The following is a 20,164-nucleotide window of genomic DNA, read 5'->3' as shown; positions in this document are numbered from 1 at the left end:
AGAGAAAAAGAGAAGAAAATCACTAATTCAAGGGATGATGTATTCCCAAAATATACGAACAGACTTCATATGATTGTCAATAAATACATGTTTTTTTTTCTTTCAGGCAAGTAATTTTAGCTGCAACAGAACAGTATCAATTTGTCTTTAGTGATAAAATGAGGCAAAACAATGGAAAAGTCGAGATGGTGACACACATTGATTTTTTTATTGAGTTTCCCAGAACAGCACCGCTTGTTCCCTTACATTCTGTTGTTTTTTTCTCACACAAATTTCCATTGTTTGCCATCTACCATTCAAACCTAGAAAGTATTGCGTCATTACATTAATGTGGTCACTATTTGATAAACTTTTACAAACAGATGGGTTTGGCACAGGGTCAGCATGTTTCTTCTCCATGAGTCCATTGCTGAAGAAGATGAAAACTGCACTGTCTGATCAGTGAATAATAACCTAACAACACTGGAAATCAGAGGCACATGAGGGGGGCCAGAGTGGGAAAATAAACCAGTCCAGCACAATGCATTCCTGTTCTGTAAGTCAGCAAAAAGCCCAGCAACCGAAGGCAGAGGGGAATGTGACTTTTACACCATCGTAACTCTGGTTGGATCTCTAAAAGATACTCTTTCAAACTGATTTATCCTTATTATAGTTATTTAGTGAACCACAGAAAAATGACGTTTAAAGTGAAACTGAGCTTTTTTTGTCCTCAGTTAAAAGAACAACTCACATTGTCCCATCCACCAGGGTTTTGCCCTGGATTTTCAGTGTAGCAACAGTATCTGCAATTGATGTTTATAGCTGTCATTTGAACAAGCACTCCCACCATAACGTAAGAGGACAGTTACACAACACCTCTGTGTAGACACAGATCAAACATGAGCTGAATATATTTCACAAGAATGGAAAATTAGCTGACATACCTTTATTTCTGCTGCTAACTTTAAAGCTCCATCAATGTTTCTGAACAGATAAATCTGAGGTACATTCACAGTCAAAAAGGAAGACATTAAGATGGAAATTGCTTTTCATGTGTTTCTCAGCCAGTCATAATTCAGTTTTACTTTTGTGAACAAACTTTCTACAGCTTCAGAAAAAAATACTACCTTACATTTAGTTAAGTCTAGTGTTTTAGTCAAAGGGATGCCCTTTTGCTTAACTTTGTGTCATTATTATAAGTGTGTGGTTATAATAACATAACATCTGATAAATTTCCATTGAAATTTTTAATTGCCATCCCATGGCTTAATGATGTATGAGAGAGTGCTAATGGCTCACAGAGCTCTGATGAAGCCTACTCCTCTTTTTATGACACTTTCTTTAAAAAAAACATGTTTTGTTGAGTAAAGAACTCACATGCTAAACCATCTCACATGCTCAATCTTATCTTGGAAATATCACCGGCATAACTGGAAACAAAGCTGTAGCTAAATGGAAAACTTGAAGCAAGTCATCTGTGCCTTAGTCTGAGATATGGCAGTCTATGAAACAACTAAACCTGGATTTCAGAGTTCAGAAACATGGTGAGATACTGTATGTGCCTCAAATGAGTTGGAAAAATGTCCTCTCAAAGCCAGTCACCATAGCCACAGCCAAGCATAAAATTTAGGACCGAGGCATGTTTAGCAAGCCTAAAAAAGAAATGTTTCTGGTAACACATGGTTAACTGTTCATTTGCCCACTTAACTCTAACAAAACACCAACCAGAAAACTACACTGGACAATATAGTTAGCCCTTTTCAAGACTGGTCAGTGTGTAGCCTCCTAGGCCTGTGATGAAATTTGGCCTGTTGCATAACAATTTAAAATACGCATTTAATACTGTGGAATCAAAAACATACTTTTTGGATGTTGTTCCAACTGACAAACCTGAGACAGGTGATTTCATTAACTGTAAACTTAAGCTATAGCCTATCCTTGTTCAAAAATGGCATAAAACATCAGAAGAAACTATACAGAACACCGTGGGTATTTCTCACTCTCATTTGAAGGCTTTATAAAACTTTCTGTGCATTACTGTACTTTCCAGGTGCTGTGCAATTTCCCAAACTTAATACAGTCATTTGACAATACAAAGTGGACATAAATAACGAGTGCAATTTTTTTTTTTACTGCTTTGCTTATTACAAAGTATATAACCATGGCAGTAAGGCAGTGGCCTATGCAAACACTTTGAAACACAAAAAGTGAGCAATTAAAATCTTGGCTCGAAAGCAGGCCTTGTCCACATTAGAGGCAGGGGTAAAGGCGTCCACTGAAATGTGTCGGTTTGTGGTTTGTCCGTTTTACCCCTCCACCAGTCAGACGGGGATCATGTGACCCACAAAGAACATGCTGTAACCAGTGCATTTAACACACCCCGATATATCAGATGATTGTCGAGTATGTTCAAAACAACTTTTTTGCAGTCATTCCTTTTGGTTCAGCCAAGGTCGTCTGGTTACAAGGGAGTGTCCAAACCATGGTCATTGCCCGTACATGTTCAGACACAGATCCCCAGCGGTGGTAACGACTTGTCCGCAGCTCACGGTTCTCCAGAGTTGATTCACATCAAAACGCAGCATTTGAGACAACCACCTGGTGGTGTTGTTCGTTTTTGTAAGGCTGCCCGTGTTGCAGTCTCGAATACTTCCCAGATCCCCTCCTTGGTTTTGGCAGAGCACTCCAAATAGTCATATGCGCCAATGCGCATGGCCATGGCCCGGCCATCCTCCGTTTTCACTGGCTCCTGCTTCAACCGGGACAGCTCGTTCCTGACGTTCTCGTCGTTGCGCAGATCCTTCTTGTTGGCCACCAAAATAATGGGTACATTCGGACAAAAGTGTTTGACTTCAGGGACCCACTTTTCGGGGATGTTTTCCAATGAATCCGGGCTGTCCACGGAGAAGCACATCAGAATGACATCGGTGTCCGGATAGGAGAGGGGGCGCAGCCGGTCATAGTCCTCCTGCCCAGCCGTGTCCCACAAAGCTAGCTGGACTTGCTTGTTGTCCACTTCTATGTCCGCCACATATGTCTCAAACACAGTCGGAACATACACCTCGGGAAACTCGTCTTTGCTGAATACAATCAGGAGACATGTTTTCCCACATGCGCCGTCCCCCACCACGACAAGTTTCTTGCGTATGTCTGCCATCCCTGACTTTTTCCTAGCTCTCGCTCAAATGCAGCATCCAAAACACAACTGTACCAGCCGTATACGTTCCTAGTACTTTTATACTCTAAATGAGCTCATGGACAGCCTTGTCCCGCAAGTCGATGCTGTCTCTTAAGTCCAAACCCTATTCCAGCCACGGCTGCTCTTTATAAAGCACGGGGTGGTTTCCTAAATATAGCAACCCAATCGGAAATAGGGAGGTGAGATCACTGTTTGTAATGGAAGAGGTGATTGGATCTCATCGGTTTTCCTTATGTAGAGGAGGGTCATGGACCACGAGGACCCACCCGACCCAGGATCAGTCAAAATCAACCAAATCTAACTGCTCTATCATGTATTAGTCGACATTTTTTTTATCTCGTTTGAGGCGATTTATATTATGAGCTCCCCGCCATTAAACGTATCCCACAATAAAAACATTGTATTTTCCTTGGATACTTTTGTTACTGAGTCCACAAAATTAAATTAGCCAGTATCCAATAAACAATCCATTCAAATAACTTATTTCAATGGTTATTCAGCTACATTATGAGGGCCCATTGAGGGGGGAAGAATGGTACGGTGCTAATTTATAAGATATTGGGCGGCAGGTTGAAAAGCACGTTAAATACACATTGAAACAAACGTGTGCTACCTTCACATGTGGCGTACAAAAGGTACGTAGGGGAGGCACATTCACACTGACATTGTTATACGCATGTCTACGCAGTTCACGATATTTACAGGGAGGGGGCACTGGCGTAGGCAAACTCTTAGCTTTGACTATCAAGCCTTGCTAAATCACCGCTCTCTCCAAGGAAACAAAACAATATAGAATTGGCTTGACGGCGTGCAACAAGCATAGACCCTCTCTCGACACGACAACGCGTGAGTATCTCCGCTTTATTTGTCCACGTCGAAAGCAAAAGCTCTGTAAAACGACCGTTTTGAAGGCGACTGCGGTGGCGTGAGTATTTCCCCTTTTGTTTAGCGGTTAAGGCCCCTCTGTTTGGAACTTGAAGGGGGGCCATGTTGTTTAGCCATTGAGTGTTTGGTTAATGTTTTAGCTCACACAACAGCAAGTTGGCAATTAGCACTTGCTAGCTCTCACGTTAGCTATTTTTGGTTTATTTGGCTTGTTGCGCACAGCTATTGTGGTATTTCGACTCAAGAAAACAGCTTGTCTTCTGTCTCACAAGAGCGTCCACGAGTTTACCGTAAAACTGAGGTAAATTCGTGCATTTAACTTTGATGTCTAGCAATAATAAACAGCAGGCCCGCTGCGGTTAGCCTTAGCCGGTTAGCTAAGGATGTTGCTAATGCTCACTCCAGTAGCATTAGCGAACTCTAAACATGTTCGATTTCCGTTGTTGCGAATAAAGGGATTGACATAAGGAATGACATACAGCAAGTGTACGAAGTGTTAGCCATTAACAATTTAAAAACAACATTTGCGTAAACCCCCAGTCAAAGCCGCAAAGTTAGCTTGCTTATTAGCAGCGGACTTACTGGCTAGGTTAGCCTGGTTAGTTAGCCAGCATGCTAAAAGGCTTGCACGTCGGTTTGCTACAGCGACCAGTAGGTAATGCTGGTTGTAACGTTCTAACTGCTTTTTATAATTTGAAAAGCCAGTCACGGCTCTCGTTGTGGCTAAGAATGAGTAACGTTGTGTAATTGCCTTTGGGTCCCCTTTTAGTCATTAGTAATGTTACATCAGTGGTAGCGTTACATTAGCTTAATGGTCACCAGCTAACACTAGGACAACGTTACCCAGCTAGCATTCTTGGTAATGCAAGCCATCAACATCCGTGACAGTCACTTGTTTTGTTCTTGCTTTGCTCATTCGTAAATCATCAAACCGCCAAATTAGACTTCCAGTGTAGCGTTAATGCTCCGTCGATGAACAGGCAATGCTATTAAATTTGGATATTCAATGCAACATCAATTATCGGTACAATCTTTAACCGTAGGACAGCCAGAGCATGGAGTTAGCTACACGGGAATTAGTCATGTCCCGGCGTAGAAAATTAAGTTGTAGCAGTTTAGTATTTTTGTGTGTACATCCTTTTCCTGAAGTCTTCTTCAAAAGTAGGTTTGTCTAAAGGCTCACAGTGTAGTGAGGGAAGAAGGCCACATGTTGTTACTTACAGCTTTTATAACTTAAAAGCTCATCAGGATATGGTAACTGTAGGTGATACATTTACTTTATACAGTTAAACAGTAACCTACATCATATATCTGAATTATTTGTGTCCCACTGCCACTTTTGTAGACTACCAAGTCAGTAAATGTTACTGGGCAGCTCAGCACAAAAAGGGTCATTAACTCCAATACGTTTGCATATTGATAGAAATCTGTAATTGATGACTAGCACTTATTTACTGAATCATCATGTTGTGTTTTGTCCAGGCTTTCCCGTGGAATGAGCGTTCCATGCAGCATCCTAGGTATGAATGACGTGGCCTGGCAGGAGACAAGAGGTGGGATGCTGCATGCAAATGGTGCTCCTGAGACCGGAGGTGTCAGAGTTCACGGTGGAGGGCCCCTAGCCTCAGTTGGGGGAGCTGGGCAGGCTCCTGGAGGCCCACATTTACAGGGCATGGACAGGGGTCCCAACCCTACCCCAGGTACCCCACAGCCTCCACTGAGTGGACGATCTCAGGATGACGCCACAGTTGGATACTTCTTTCAGAGGCAACCCGGAGAGCAGCTTGGAGGTTGCACACCTAGCAAGCATCGTTGGCCAACTGGAGATGCCAATCATGTTGACCAGGTAAAGTGCCTTCATCCAGACACTGGTTATTGCAATGCTACGTAGTTAGCAGGCCATTATACTGTATAAAGGTAGATAGCTAAGGGATTGTCAATTTCTCCTATACTGCACATTCTTTGTTTCACAGAAAACTTTATTGCCTACTGGTAATTCTTATTGGTCTGTTTTTAGAGCACACAATTATTTTCATAATACAGGAGCGCCCATTTAACATATAGTTTAGATGATTCCAACTTTAAAAATCAACAAAATTAAAATAGAGTTCAATTTGAGGACTTGCATGTGAAACGCAAAAATCACTGGATAAATTGTCAGTTGGCCTGCTCAGTAACTTTTTTTCTGTCCCAGAGTTTGTTTGGATGCATAATGTGTTGTAGAGCCCAAACAAAAAGAGTCTGTTATTCTCTCTGACAGGTCACATATTTTCACATGCTCCATTAATCTATGATGATTTACACCAGGTGCCAGCCATTCATCAATTACCCTTTCTAGGTTTGTTTTATTGAAGTTAGAGCATATGAAAAATGCCACTTGCTTTTGTTGTTATGGCTTATGGCTTTGTATTGTTGCACTAGGTGCACTAGGATTTAATGACAGTACAAGGAAATATAATTACAGGAGATTAATTTCTGATAGAATAGTCTGTTAGATTTCCTGATTAAAACCCAGAACTTACTCAAGGTGAAAATGCTGGTTGCCATGCAGGTTGTTTGCATGTGCATTTTTTTGTATTTATAATGTGTAGAAATAATTTAGTAGAGTAACTGAAGAAACCGCATTGAGGAAACAAATAGAAATGGTCCTCATCTCAGCTATATATTATACCCTTCTGTTACCCAATGTTTTCTTTTCACTGTGCCTGAACAGAAATGACACCACAGGCAATTCTTAAGTGTTTGTTGCTGAGAGAACAGCAGACATAGAGCAACAGCTACAACCACCGATATAGTTACTTTATAAGTTCATAAACCAGATTCATTTCTCTAATACATTTCAGTAGATGAACGTGGAAACAAATCCAGAAAATGGAAATTATACTAGCTACGCACATTTGATGCTTTAATTTGTCTGTAATAGTAATTAATTAATCACTTTCTACGACATTGGTCTTGGTTTTCTTCTCAAGATGTCTCGGTCCTTGGAGGAGAATTGAGAAAATTAAGAACTACATGATGGCAAACCTGAGTTGTCCATACACTGTCCATATTCGTTTATTCCAGCACACACTGGACATATCACCTGTCTGTCACAATCTGTGTTTAAAAAAAAAAAAAACAAAGCATCCTATTATTGTCTATTATCATTATTATACTATTCATACCATTTGAATTGGGCAAAGCATGTGAGACCAGTCCTTTGGGCACAGCAGGGGTGAGATTGTCACTGCAATAATTGGTCTGAGTTGTAATCTCCTATTCCTGGGTTGTAGTATCCATTCTGGATTAGATGCAGTCTTCTCACTGCTGCCTGTAGCAACACACCGACCTCGACTAACCTGTGTGTCTTTGGCCTGTGTGAGGTGGGGAAAAAGGAGAAAACAAGTGAACTCCCCACAAAAGGGCCCTACACTGTCCCCTTGATTTGAAGCTTGGATCCTCTGTCTGTGAGGCAACAGTGCCAAACACTGAGCCACAGTGCTGAACCAGTTTTAACTTCTTGCTTTTCCCAAGTGTAAATCAGAAAGTTGATATTCTGACATTTTGTTTTATGCAGATTCAAGTTAATTCAGTTTCATGCAAGTGATGTTGGTAAAGACGGAAAAAAGACACTGTTAAGAGGACTGTTAGAAGAGTTAGAACAGTGCTGTTGGAAATGCTAAAGAAAGCAAAAAAAGGCAAGAAACATTAGCCAGAATTATTAGTTTGTCTGTGGTTTTATTGTGTTCATTTTTTTTTTTCGAAACTTCATGTTGACAGATAGTCTTTTCTTGACTGAGGGGCCTCTGTAAATATTTTGTATTTGGCTTATATTATTTCACAGAACCAAAATGTTTAAGGTAAAATTTAACAAAAATCCAAGAGAACATAAACCAACTAGTGGAATATTTTATTTACTGCCTGTTCACAGTCTAATAATTTTATTTTAATCCAAATTGGTCTATAAAATTGTTTTTTAAAAACCTTTTTCTCCCTTGTGGCTCAGGTACGCGCGGTGGATGAAATGAACTATGAATTTCAAGCCCTGGCTTTGGAGTCAAGGGGCATGGGAGAGGTAAGGGAGGGTTTGGCCCCAACATCTGTGCTTTTTTTCCCCCCAATAGTTTTCCACGAAGGAGCAAACTATAATCTCTCTATGCTCACCCTCAAGTCTACAGGCATAAGTGTTTATACTCAAAGACAGATTTTAATGGAGTATTATTTAAAGTAAGCTAACCATGACCACAGTAAAAACTAATATTTAAACTTCAACACTGTAAACCACCACAAATGAAATTTTAAATCAGCCCTGTCTGTTGATAATAATTACTCCCCACTTAGACATCTTTCTGAAGTTTAGAAAATGTGTACAATTTTTTTTTTAAAGCTTTTGCCTGCAAAAAAGCTCTGGGATTCTGATGAATTGGCCAAAGATGGAAGGAAAGGGATGCTTCTTGGAGAGGAGTGGAGGGACAATGCCTGGGGATCATCTCGTGAGTGGCTCCTATGCCTTTTTTCTGCTTTTGTCATTACATCTTCTTTTAAAGAATTTGTTTCAGCCATGTGATTGGAATTAACACACTGACCATGGTTTGCCAGTGTTGCCCTTTTCTGGATTTTTAACTAAGCTATACCCTTTTAAATACACAACTGTTTAGATATTTGATCACGGCTTTTCATTCAGATCATTCAGTGTCTCAGCCAATCATGGTGCAGCGGCGACCAGGCCAGAGTTTCCATGGGAATGGTGATGCCAATTCTGTGCTTTCACCTCGCTCAGAAGGTGGAGGCCTGGGGGTGAGCATGGTGGAGTATGTCCTGAGCTCTTCTCCTGGTGACAAGATGGATGGTCGCTACAGGAACGGAGGTTATGTAAGTCAAGCTTATACCTCATTTCTGAATCAATTAGAGGGATGTTTCTTGCTTTTTCTAGCCTTATCCTTAAGGCTGACACAAAGTCTTACTTAATCTGTGAATGTGAATACAGGGAGGAGGAGATGCTGACCAAGATGGGAGAGAGAAGAGTGATGCCCCAGAGAAAATGTCACCCTTTGAAGAGGACAAGAGCCCAGAGATGAAGGTTGGAGAGGAGAATGATCCAGCTAAAGCCAACGGAAGAGGTCTACTAAACGGCATGGACAGAGACTGTAAAGATTTCAAGTAGGTTTTCCTTTTTAGGGTGACCTAAAGTGAACAGCTACCTATTTCTATATGCTAATATGGCATGTGTGCTGTTGTTTAACTCCTTTGCTTTCCCAGTCCAACCCCTGGAAGCCGTCAAGCTTCCCCCACAGAGGCTGTGGAGAGGATGGGCCCCAGTCAGACAGGCTTGGAGATGATGGGACAGCACCACCCCCATGCCCTCCAGCAACAGAACCCCGCCCAAAACAAGGCCCCAGCTGAGGATTTCCAGAACCAGGAGGCCCAGAATATGGGAGGTATGGAGCAGCAAGCCGGTGTGGAGTCCCTCCAGTTTGACTATGCTGGGAACCAGATTCAAGTGGACTCCTCAGGGACTCCAGTAGGATTGTTTGACTACAACTCTCAGCAGCAGGTCTGTTGAAACATAAAACATATCTATTAAGTGATCTAACTGTGAGTTTGATCAACTGATTGTGATCCTTTTGTTTGTTTGTTTTCAGTTGTTCCAGCGATCTAATCCCCTGACTGTTCAACAGCTAACTGCAGCTCAGCAACAACAATACGCCCTGGCTGCGGCCCAGCAGCAGCATCTCGGTAAGTCCAGCTGTGTCTTATTCATTGTGTAATACAGTGTGTCATGTGAGACAATTAAAGTACTTTGTTTCTCAAGTTGTCTGAAGATCAGATTCACAGTTGCATAGTCATTTGAATGAGATTTGATATGGAAATGTAAATTACATGGCTGTTCCTCATATTACCCAGCTGGCCTTGCTCCTGCATTTGTGCCAAACCCTTACATCATTAATGCTGCCCCCCCTGGAGCTGATCCCTACACTGCCGCTGGGCTGGCAGCCGCAGCCACGCTTGCAGGTGATCACACAGCACATTTTCAGATCTTGTGATCTTTTTGGTTTAAGCTTTCATGGCGATGCAGGTGTTTTTTTCTATATATATATATATATAATGCAACAGTGTCTACTTAAGATAAGAAAAGCACATCAGTTATTTAAGAAGTGTATGTAACATCAAACTGTTTTCCTAAGGGCCCACAGTGGTTCCGCCACAGTACTACGGTGTTCCTTGGGGTGTGTACCCAGCCAATCTTTTCCAGCAACAGGCTGCATCTACTGCCAATCACTCAGCTAATCAGCAAGCATCCAATCAGGGACCAGGGCCAGGCCAACCACAGGTAGGAATTGGTTATATATTCTATTCTGGCTGGTTCTCACGGGTTTTAAGTGTTAACTCTTTCATTTTCCCTGTACAATTTCTAGATTATATAAGAATGCTGTGCTTCACGATGCATTTACAACAAACTTTGTGTAATGTGACATTCTCACATGCAAAATGATTGGGCTTCCTCATTCAGTTTTTTTAGTATGTTTCAGTGGGGTCCTACATGAATGATGAAGGCTGTTAAAACATTATTTGTCGGTTATACCATATTTTTACCTTTTCCTCCAGGTGATGCGCACAGGAACCAACCAGCGACCTCTTACGCCTGGGCAAGGCCAGCAGAGTCAGCAAGAATCACTAGCTGCAGCAGCTGCTGCAAACCCTGCGTTGGCTTACACAGGAATGACGGGTTAGTAGACCACTTCATACAAGCACTGTTTAGCCAAAGACACTAACAGCCGAACACATTTATCCACACAACTTGATGTTCTGTGAGCAGGATTTTGGGGTTGTTATAACAACAGTGGAAACAATCCGTTTGTTAATATGTTCTGTTTTGATTATATTTGATTTTGTCACTATTCAGCCAAATAATTCTCAACTAGAAAGATGGCATTCTTTCTGGTTGAGATCACGTTTGAGAATATTTATGACTCTAAAAACCAGTAGTCTATTTGCTGACCTTCTGTTTTCCTTATCTCCTCAGGTTATCAGGTGTTGGCCCCTGCAGCTTACTATGACCAGACTGGAGCTCTGGTGATGGGCCCTGGGGCACGAACTGGTCTAGGTGGGCCAGTTCGTCTAGTCCAAACCCCTCTTCTCATCAACCCTGCTGCCGCACAGGCTGGTAAGTACTGATCCACCTGTCATGATAGATTATTTTCAATATGTGGATGCAGGGCTTTGGTGAATACACTGGGAGTGTGGCAGCCATTCCCTCCTTTTGAAGGCCCTCTTTATTTGTTGAATGAAATTCTGCCAGCATAAATATTCAAGAATCAGACAAATAAGTAACCTAAATGTTCAACTGTTCTCTCTAAGTAGTTTCCTCAGTAATGGCTGAAAAGTACAGAGATTGAATTTGATCATTCTCAGCCCTTTTTTGGCCTGAGAAATGCACCACATTCAATCCACTTTAACAGTTGTAGCTACAGAAGTCACATCTTGAAATAAATGACACACCATGGATGAAACTGCAAGACCTGTGCATGTGCTCATAATAGAAATTTTACTTTTTAACCGCTGAGTCCTTTAAATTCAATGCAGTTATTTAATGAAATTCCAGTCCATATAAAAGCCACACACCCACTCCTCCCTGTTACTTAATTAGCACCACTTGTGGCCATTCTGATCATACTTCTCTCTTCACCTCCCTTCCCTCATACTTCCCTCTCCCCTTCCACCAGCAGCTGCGGTGTCTGCATCTGGCTCTGGCAACAACATGTCTGGTCCTCCAGCCAATGGACTGTACCGCTCCATGCCACAACCTCAGCCCCAGCCGCAGCAACAGCAGCAGGCTCCCCCACCCAGCAGCGGCCTGCCCTCCAACTCGTTCTACGGCTCTGGATCAGTCCCCAACACTTCTCAGAGCAGCTCCCTTTTCTCACACACCTCTGCCGCCCCGCCACCACCAAGTTCCTCCCTGGGCTTCAGCAGCACCGGCGGCTCTCTTGGCGTGGGCCTGGGCTCTGCTCTCGGAGCCTTCGGCTCTTCTGGTCAGTGACTTCAGCCATGAGCTACATTAGAATTTTTTTTTTTAGAGTACATTTTTAGGAGTCTGTTTTCTTACACTGGCACTCTGTTACTTCATTTTCTTACAGTATCCAGCTCTACCAGTAGCAGTGTATCTCGCAGGGACTCCCTGTTGGCAAGTTCTGACCTATACAAACGTGGTGGCAGCAGTCTAACTCCCATTGGCCAACCATTTTACAATAGTCTGGGTTACTCCTCTTCACCCAGCCCCATTGGCCTGACACCGGGTCACTCTCCACTCACTCCTCCACCGTCTCTGCCCTCTTCTCATGGATCCTCTTCCAGCCTTCACCTAGGTAAGCCTACTAATTACGGTAATAATGAATGATGATACTTTAAAACTGTGGACTAAATAAAACATTCTCATCTGCAGCATCATAATCTGGTCATAATTTTGATCATCCTGTAATCCTAGGTGGCCTGACAAATGGAAGTGGGCGTTACATTTCTGCTGCACCTGGGGCAGAGGCAAAGTACCGGAGCACCGGTGGTACGTCCAGTCTGTTCAATTCCAGCAGCCAGCTGTTTCCTCCGTCTCGGCCCCGTTACAGTCGCTCTGATGTCATGCCGTCCGGACGCAGCCGCCTACTGGAAGACTTCAGGAACAACCGCTTCCCAAACCTGCAGCTCCGTGACCTCCCAGGACACATGGTGGAGTTCTCTCAAGACCAACACGGGTCCAGGTGGCTAAGATGTGTTTTCAGGCATTTTAAGTGAATACTTTAATACAGGACATTGCTGTTTACCAAAATCTGACTAATTTCTTTATTTTTCCATCCCAACTCTTTGTTCCAATCTTTATTTAAATCTTGAATCTAGATTTATCCAACAGAAGCTAGAGAGGGCCACTCCTGCTGAGAGGCAGATGGTGTTTGGAGAGATTCTGCAAGCAGCATACCAACTGATGACTGATGTGTTTGGGAACTACGTCATCCAAAAGTTCTTTGAGGTTGGGACTGTTAAAGTTCACCCTGGCATCAATTCAGGAACCACACAACATTAACTAGAACAGTGACTCTGTGTTATGTAGCATGTGTGCAGTATACTTTGTTTTGTTTCATGCAGTTTGGAAGTGCAGACCAGAAGCTGGCTTTGGCAACTCGTATCCGTGGGCACGTCCTCCCCCTGGCTTTGCAGATGTATGGTTGTAGGGTCATCCAGAAAGCCCTAGAGTCCATTTCCTCAGACCAGCAGGTAATTGTAAGTGAGATTTCATTTATTTTAAGCAGTTTTTTTCTAACCTTGTTTTATTGTCCTCTTTTTGCCTCTTTAATCATTTCAACATATTGAAATCTTTGTCGTTCCCTATTTTCTTCCTTTCAGAGCGACATTGTCCGTGAGCTGGATGGCCACGTGTTGAAGTGTGTGAAGGACCAGAATGGGAACCATGTGGTACAGAAGTGCATTGAGTGTGTCCAGCCTCAGGCCCTCCAGTTTATTATTGATGCCTTCCAGGGCCAGGTGGGTTTATTATTATGAAAAATGACTTAGCTGCTGGTCATTGTCTGTGTAATCTACAGTTTGAGTCGGAGATGCTATTCAAGCTCATTATAGACTAGCTTCAGTAGCTCTTTTTAGAAGAACATGTTCTGTGGGGCTCCTCCATTAATTGATTAAATTCAAGGTCATTTAATCCTTAAAAGTGAATCAAATGAATGTTGAATCTACTCCATTTTTTGGCAAAAAGACCTTTTCATGAACTACCTGTGCATCACATGCATGTGCAGATCAGACCTACATTTAAAAACATTGTTCCAAAACTGCACAGGACACATTTAATGTTCTCTTTGAAAATCCTCTGTTCCATAGCAGTATAATTATAAGGATCTGTGGTGTGATATCTGTGAAGCTACATGTAGATTGACCTGCTCTTTCTTTCACCTCCTTTTGCAGGTGTTTGTGCTCTCCACACACCCTTATGGCTGCAGAGTGATCCAAAGGATTTTGGAGCACTGCACCCAGGAGCAGACTCTACCCATCCTGGAAGAGCTGCATCAGCACTCTGAACAGCTGGGCCAGGTGAGCACATCTGTCTCCAATCTGCCCCATGTTATGTTTGCTAGATGTGACTGATCATTGTTGAGATGTGTGTTTGTCTTGTGTATTTGCATGTCTCCTTCATGTTTGAACATTTCATATTTTTTTTTAGCCCGTCATTGTTCATGTGTAGTTGTGGTCTGCTAAGTGTAAAGTGTAAGGATGAATGTAATTGTATTGTTAGCTGTCATTACATCTGACGTGTGATTATTTAAACATCCACCCTGCCCCCTCACTTATTCCATCTAGAAATATCAAGGCGTATCATTGGAGATGACACCCAAAACATATTATACAGTGTCCCGTGATGCACTGTTCAAGGTCAGAGCAATTTGCCTCTCTCTCGCGGATGTCCCTCTGCTCCCTTTCTCTTTCCCTTTTTTATTTTTTTTTTTAAATCTTTTCTTTTGTAAACAATCTGATTTAACATTTATGTAGTTCTCCAACTCCCAACTATTACAGGTTTTCTCCTAACCCACTGAGCCGCCTTTTTCTCGCCTTTTCCCCCTCTCTTGCTTTATGCCACAGAGGATTCACAAGGCACATGCTTCCCTGTTGTCTGATGATCCCTCTCTTTTGCCTACAGCATCTCCTGATCAATCTGTTTTTCTGTTTTCACCGCCTTGAGTTCACTATAATTTCTTGTCAGTAGCTCCGTAAGAGTATGAAACTCTGGACAGATAAAGTGTTCATAAGTGGTGCTCAACACACTTCTAACTTCACCTTGTGTTAAAGTCAAGTTGAAGAACAAAATAATGCAAGTTCTTGTTAAAACAGATTGAAAGGAAATGGATTTGAAGGCATATACTTCCCAATTAAATTTGGAGATTACCTACCCAACAAATTACTACTTTAACAAGATCAATTCGAGAGTGGTGTTATTTGTTGCTTGGTCAGGTGAGTTTTTGTCTCCATCTTGTCACACTAAAATTACACCCATAACTGTCTATCACCCATTTCTGAAGGGGCAAAGATGCTATTGGTTGTGTTGTCTGGTCAGCAACCTTCGAAAACCAGCAGCATCTGTTTTGTCTGACCTTCCGCAGTGATGACGTAAGGGTATTCTACGACTACAAACGGGGGTGTCACTCAGTCGTCTACCTATCATTGTAGAGCTGCATGATTTAGCTCACACCAGTTAAGACCAATGGTGAAAAGTAGTGCATGAGTATCAATCAGAGTCAAGGGTGTCACACTGATTCTTTTGTGATTTTTAACAAGTATTGAAATGGCTGTTTACCTTGAGCTTACACCACCACTGCCTCCTGCAGGATCAGTATGGTAACTACGTCATTCAACATGTTTTGGAGCACGGCAGACCAGAGGATAAGAGCAAGATAGTGGCAGAGGTTCGTGGAAAGGTTCTTGTCCTGAGCCAACACAAATTTGCAAGGTAAGATCTATATTATACGCACAGGAGAGACTAAGGTTTTTCTGATGTCTGCCAGTACATCATTTTGTGCAGTGAATTCTCCCAATGAGTATGTTAAACTACCAGGGTGTCATCTAACCTACTTGTAAGGCTTTATGTTGCTTCATATTTTCACAAGCAACATTTGAACTAGCAAACCAGATGCTAGTACTATAGATCAGTTTGGCCTCGCGTTACTTGACATCATGTTCCCTAGCCCTGAGGTGATCAACAGACTTACAGTAGAAAAAACTAACTTTTGACAAAAGGGTTTTTTTTTTTAATTATTTAATTCCTGAATTTATTATTTTTGAGCACCAGTACAACTAAAAAGGGAGAATTTGGATTACAGGGTGCTCCTGTTTTTTTGTTTGGTTGGACTTCCTGTGTTTTGTTTTGCCCTGATTCACCCTCAAAGGACACAAAACTCAATTTGTACAAAACAGCTTTAATTTAATGGGACAGCTCACCACCACAAAAATTAGGTCAGAAAGAGTCGCACAATGGTTGTACTGGGAAATTTTCCATCCAGTCTGTTATCACTTCCAAACAAAATACTTAAAACTTGCATTGTCATTACTATAAATACAGCCTGTTTCTTGTTATACCAACAATACAATGCAAACAAAACAAGAGAAAAGGATTTTAACATCCCCTCAATCCCAATGGGAAAATAATCTAAAATAATCTTCGTTGGCTGGTCATCACTATGACTCCATCAGCTCAGTTATGAATTAGTATGTGTGTAATAGAAGTTTCTGTCTCTGTTTTTCCTCAGCAATGTTGTTGAGAAGTGTGTGATCCACTCTTCGCGTGCCGAGAGAGCTCTGCTGATAGATGAAGTGTGCTGCCAGAAAGATGGGCCTCACAGTGCCCTGTACACAATGATGAAAGACCAGTATGCCAACTATGTTGTCCAAAGAATGATTGACATGGCAGAACCTGCTCAGCGCAAAATAATCATGCACAAGGTGAGTCAACTCCTAAACGTGTGCGTATACAGACATGGAGAGAGGGCGCTCGCGGTTGCACTGTAAGGGTACATGGCTATTAAAATAGGTGAAACCTTTGTCCCAGTGAATTCATATTTGCACTAAATGAATATTTTGTATGAGGAAACATTCACATGCACATGTCTCAGGTTTCTGCCTGATTAGACATCTTCCCAGGTTGCAGGTGGTTGGAGAAATTCTGAATTTAGGTCTTGTCCTGCCCTAACAGGTGTAACAAAGCTTACAGGAAGATGTCAGTCAAAACACAACACTTTACATGCCCACATGTTCAAGAGAAGTGCTCCAGCCAGCCAAATTGATAAAGGTGTATCATGGAGTAAACATTTACCTGTGAAAATTTACCATGAGTGTGCACAGTCTTAAACAGTATCAGAAAATATCAATCACTAAATCAGTTGTGGCGTTCAGACAGAAAACCGGGTGTTTAAACAACTGGATTTTCTGACAACTTTTTTGTCAGAAAAGGGAACATGGTTTTGAACATGGACTTGCTGTATTTTGCTTTTTCAGGCACATTGAAATGAGTTTAGTCCACGTCACATTAAACAAGATTGACTTTGAACTTGCTGACCTTTGTCCCCTCCTTTTTTTTTTTTTTTTTTAGATCCGGCCTCACATAGCCACTTTGCGCAAGTACACCTATGGGAAGCACATTCTGGCCAAGCTAGAAAAGTACTACATGAAGAGCGGATCTGAACTGGGTCCTATCGGCGGCCCCACAAATGGCCTCATGTAGTCACGTTAACCTCCTGAGTCCCCTGAAGAAGAAGAGGAGGAGGAGTAGGAGCCCCAAACCCCCTGTTCTGTGAGAGATGCTCCTTAGCCATAGGGCCTTTGCCACCCTCTTGACATCCCATTTTTTTTGGGGAATTACCAAAAAAAAAAAAAATAGACAAGTCAACTTTTCACCTAAGAACGCTATGACAACTGTCCCCTGCCACTCTGCCACCCCTGGTGCAGGTCCCCAGTGTGGCCCCAAGGGTACGCACAGTCAACAGGCCGAATTTTTTTTTTCTTCTTTTTTTTTTTTTCCTGGGTAAAGCACAAGCCCATTGTTAATGATGTAATTGATGTATTTGACTGGTTTTCATATTATCTTGTACATTTAGTTTTTTACCTTGTAAATTCTCTGTAGAAAAAAAAACTTATTACACATTTGCTGAAATTTACAATTCTTACAATTAACACCAGCAAGTGACTTTATAAGGCTAAACTGAGAGATCCTTTTAAACAACAATTCCATTTGTTTTTGTAACTAGACTTATGTCAACTGTTCTAATTAAGTCTAGACAATTGAATATTATATTTGTATATTATCCCATGCACAGTAAGTGTTTTCCCATGCCAAAGCAGCTGATGGATTAGTTTTCAAATAGCACTACATAGTATGGATGGATATAACCTCCTCCGTCCACAGGTGAGTACTATGTGTCACGTGCCACAGTCACTCGGAGGTCTTCAAGACCAGTTTGCGAGCTTGGCTTTGGGGATTGGTGCTTTAGTCTAGGGTAGTGTTTTCCAGTGGTGGTGGCTTTTTCTTGCCTCCTGTTTTTGTTTTTTTTTTGTTTTTTTTTCCCCCCAGGCTAAGTGGGGTGAGGGGGAGTATGTTTTTTGGCGGCAGCGCGTGTTTACTCCAGCAGCTTGTAGTCTGCCTGACATTTCGGTACTAAACAACACAGCCTGACAAAACCTGAGCTGCTGCATCCACTGAGCCCCATTTGAGCCGTCTTACTTTTCCCTCATCCAGGTGATCACTCTGAGTTTATGCAAGATACAAGCTACCATTAACTTATAGAAGCAGAGCATGAGGTTTGGTTGTACAGCGGGCGTGTAACCTGGTATAATCTTTTCATGAAATGACTGTAGTGGGGAGCTTTTCGCGGGAATAGTGGGGTGGGAGTGGGGTATGCGTTGGCATGCTGTGACAGGTTTTAATCCTTGGAATGATTTTTTTCTTTATCATGTTTTGTGTAACATCTTATCTGTCTTGTAGTTTGAGATGAACACTGCCCTAGAAAACAGTATCTTTATGTACTGAATATTCATCTCTTGCGTAGAAGTAGTTTAGCGATGTATAGCATCTTTATGTATGATTAAATTGTTGCTTTTGGGTAGGGGACTTGCAGCAATGATGGGACCCCCACCGCCTGAAGGTCAGACTAGTCCAAAAAAAAAAAATGTTGTGAAGTGGAGCTTATCCCAGCTTTGTACATCTGAGGTGAAATGAACTAGAATTAGTGGGAAATGATGAAGAAAGGGATGTTGAAAGAACTGTTTTTCTTTTCTTTTTTTTAATGGTCCCGTTTGTTTTTAATTTTTTTTTTTTTTTTTTTTTTTCTATTTGGTTGGGAATGCAAGTGCATTGGTGGAGGCCGGTGGGGCCATCAAAAGCTATACAATTCACCTGTAATGCTCGTAGTGATGGCTTCTTTGCTTCATATGAATTATTGTAGAATACATGTAGTATATGTGCAGTTAATAAGTGTAAGATTATTAGTTTAATTGAAAAAAAAATGTCTAGTTGTGGTGTTTGACAGGCCTTGCTCTAAATTTGTAGTGAAGCTTTTATTTCGTCTGTACAGTTGTACATTTGTAAACGTTTATGCTGTAAATGGGATGTCTTTTACACTTTTTGGGGAAAAAGGCAAAAATGTGCATTTTGATGTGTGTATATTCATCACTCCTTTCCCCCCTGAATATAATGTATACAGTTTTATTTGATCAAGTGTAATTTTAAAAAAAAAACTTTATGGCTTCACAATCTGGCATGGTTTTTGTTTTTAATCTGTTATGGGAAAGGCCAGCCTCTATTTGTACTGGAGCTGTAACATCCACTGTTGATAGTCTTTCTGATGTGTGACAGTTTAAAAAGGAAAAAAAAAAAAAACACTCTGTACTAAAACTGGGGCTGCATTTAGTCCTCTCTGCTACCATGGAAACTTCACAGGATATGACAAGAATTATTTTTGTACAGAAGAGTGCTGTATTTTGGAACAGCTACTACCTTGTAAGCAAAAGCAATGTAAAATATTGTCAATTATATAAATATGAACATATGAGTTTTGTCACACTGTCAAAGTCATGTACATTTTCAGGTGGCCTTATGTACATTTCCAGATGTTAGATGAAGAAAACAAACTCATTTTTGGAAGCAGAATTGTGACTATGTATGATTAAACTGTTCTTCTAACATTTGACCTGCATTGTCGTGGTTTCTCTCATGTTTGGTTTGCCATGATAATGATTTAAATCATCTGAGAAAATTATGTTTTCTGAAGCTGGAATTTAACAAGCAGAGTAAGCTGTGTCCAAAATAGAAGAGAAGGGTAAAGGTTGTAGGCTCAGTAAACAATAATTACTACCAGTCGAGTTATTGATGAATGTTGTTTAACCAAATACAATTTTCTATTTACAAAAAATAATTTCTCAAATCTTGCTATCCCAGACTGTAGTATTTTATGTGCTGTATTTATGCTACTTTATACTTAAGGTGACTGAAAAGCACCAGTCAGGGAAAGAATACTTCGTTACTACTTACAAAAACATATGATTATCTTTTAAGATATAGAGCATTTATAGATTAAACCA

General features: G+C 41.4%; 2 protein-coding genes across 8 annotated transcripts; one reads left to right on the top strand and one right to left on the bottom strand.

The window, feature by feature from the left end:
* Positions 1-141: 141 nt before the first annotated feature.
* LOC121199451 (rho-related GTP-binding protein RhoB) lies at positions 142-3,149 on the bottom strand. Its single transcript, XM_041064150.1, has one exon. The coding sequence runs from the start codon at positions 3,134-3,136 to the stop codon at positions 2,546-2,548; it is 591 nt and encodes a 196-aa protein (XP_040920084.1). The 5' UTR covers positions 3,137-3,149; the 3' UTR covers positions 142-2,545.
* A 741-nt stretch (positions 3,150-3,890) lies between these two features.
* pum2 (pumilio RNA-binding family member 2) lies at positions 3,891-19,518 on the top strand. 7 transcript variants are annotated; one of them, XM_041064149.1, is made up of 23 exons: positions 3,891-4,024; positions 5,546-5,909; positions 8,052-8,120; positions 8,433-8,538; positions 8,826-8,917; positions 9,033-9,205; positions 9,305-9,599; positions 9,688-9,781; positions 9,950-10,057; positions 10,231-10,376; positions 10,652-10,772; positions 11,070-11,210; positions 11,770-12,078; positions 12,184-12,411; positions 12,531-12,798; positions 12,935-13,064; positions 13,181-13,315; positions 13,439-13,576; positions 14,009-14,134; positions 14,402-14,473; positions 15,424-15,545; positions 16,342-16,534; positions 17,181-19,518. In XM_041064149.1, exons 2-23 carry the CDS (start codon positions 5,559-5,561, stop codon positions 17,310-17,312), a joined length of 3,549 nt encoding a protein of 1,182 aa, XP_040920083.1. In that variant the 5' UTR covers positions 3,891-4,024; positions 5,546-5,558; the 3' UTR covers positions 17,313-19,518. The 7 variants fall into 7 exon arrangements, with proteins under 7 accessions (XP_040920083.1, XP_040920078.1, XP_040920079.1 ...); XM_041064144.1 differs by having other exon boundaries at positions 8,730-8,917; positions 11,773-12,078; XM_041064145.1 differs by having other exon boundaries at positions 8,730-8,917; positions 13,181-13,309.
* The last annotated feature ends 646 nt before the right edge of the window (positions 19,519-20,164 follow it).

The sequence above is a fragment of the Toxotes jaculatrix genome, chromosome 19 (genome assembly GCF_017976425.1).
Source record: "Toxotes jaculatrix isolate fToxJac2 chromosome 19, fToxJac2.pri, whole genome shotgun sequence".
Classification (NCBI taxonomy): domain Eukaryota; kingdom Metazoa; phylum Chordata; class Actinopteri; family Toxotidae; genus Toxotes; species Toxotes jaculatrix.
This window is presented reverse-complemented; position numbering and strand designations above follow the sequence as displayed.

Coding starts and splice junctions, on each gene's coding strand:
- LOC121199451 (XM_041064150.1), bottom strand. CDS start 3,136: ATGGCAGACATACGCAAGAAACTTGTCGTGGTGGGGGACGGCGCATGT.
- pum2 (XM_041064143.1), top strand. CDS start 5,559: ATGAGCGTTCCATGCAGCATCCTAGGTATGAATGACGTGGCCTGGCAG. Junction 9,782..9,949: donor GGCCCAGCAGCAGCATCTCG/GTAAGTCCAGCT, acceptor CATATTACCCAG/CTGGCCTTGCTCCTGCATTT. Junction 10,377..10,651: donor CAGGGCCAGGCCAACCACAG/GTAGGAATTGGT, acceptor CTTTTCCTCCAG/GTGATGCGCACAGGAACCAA.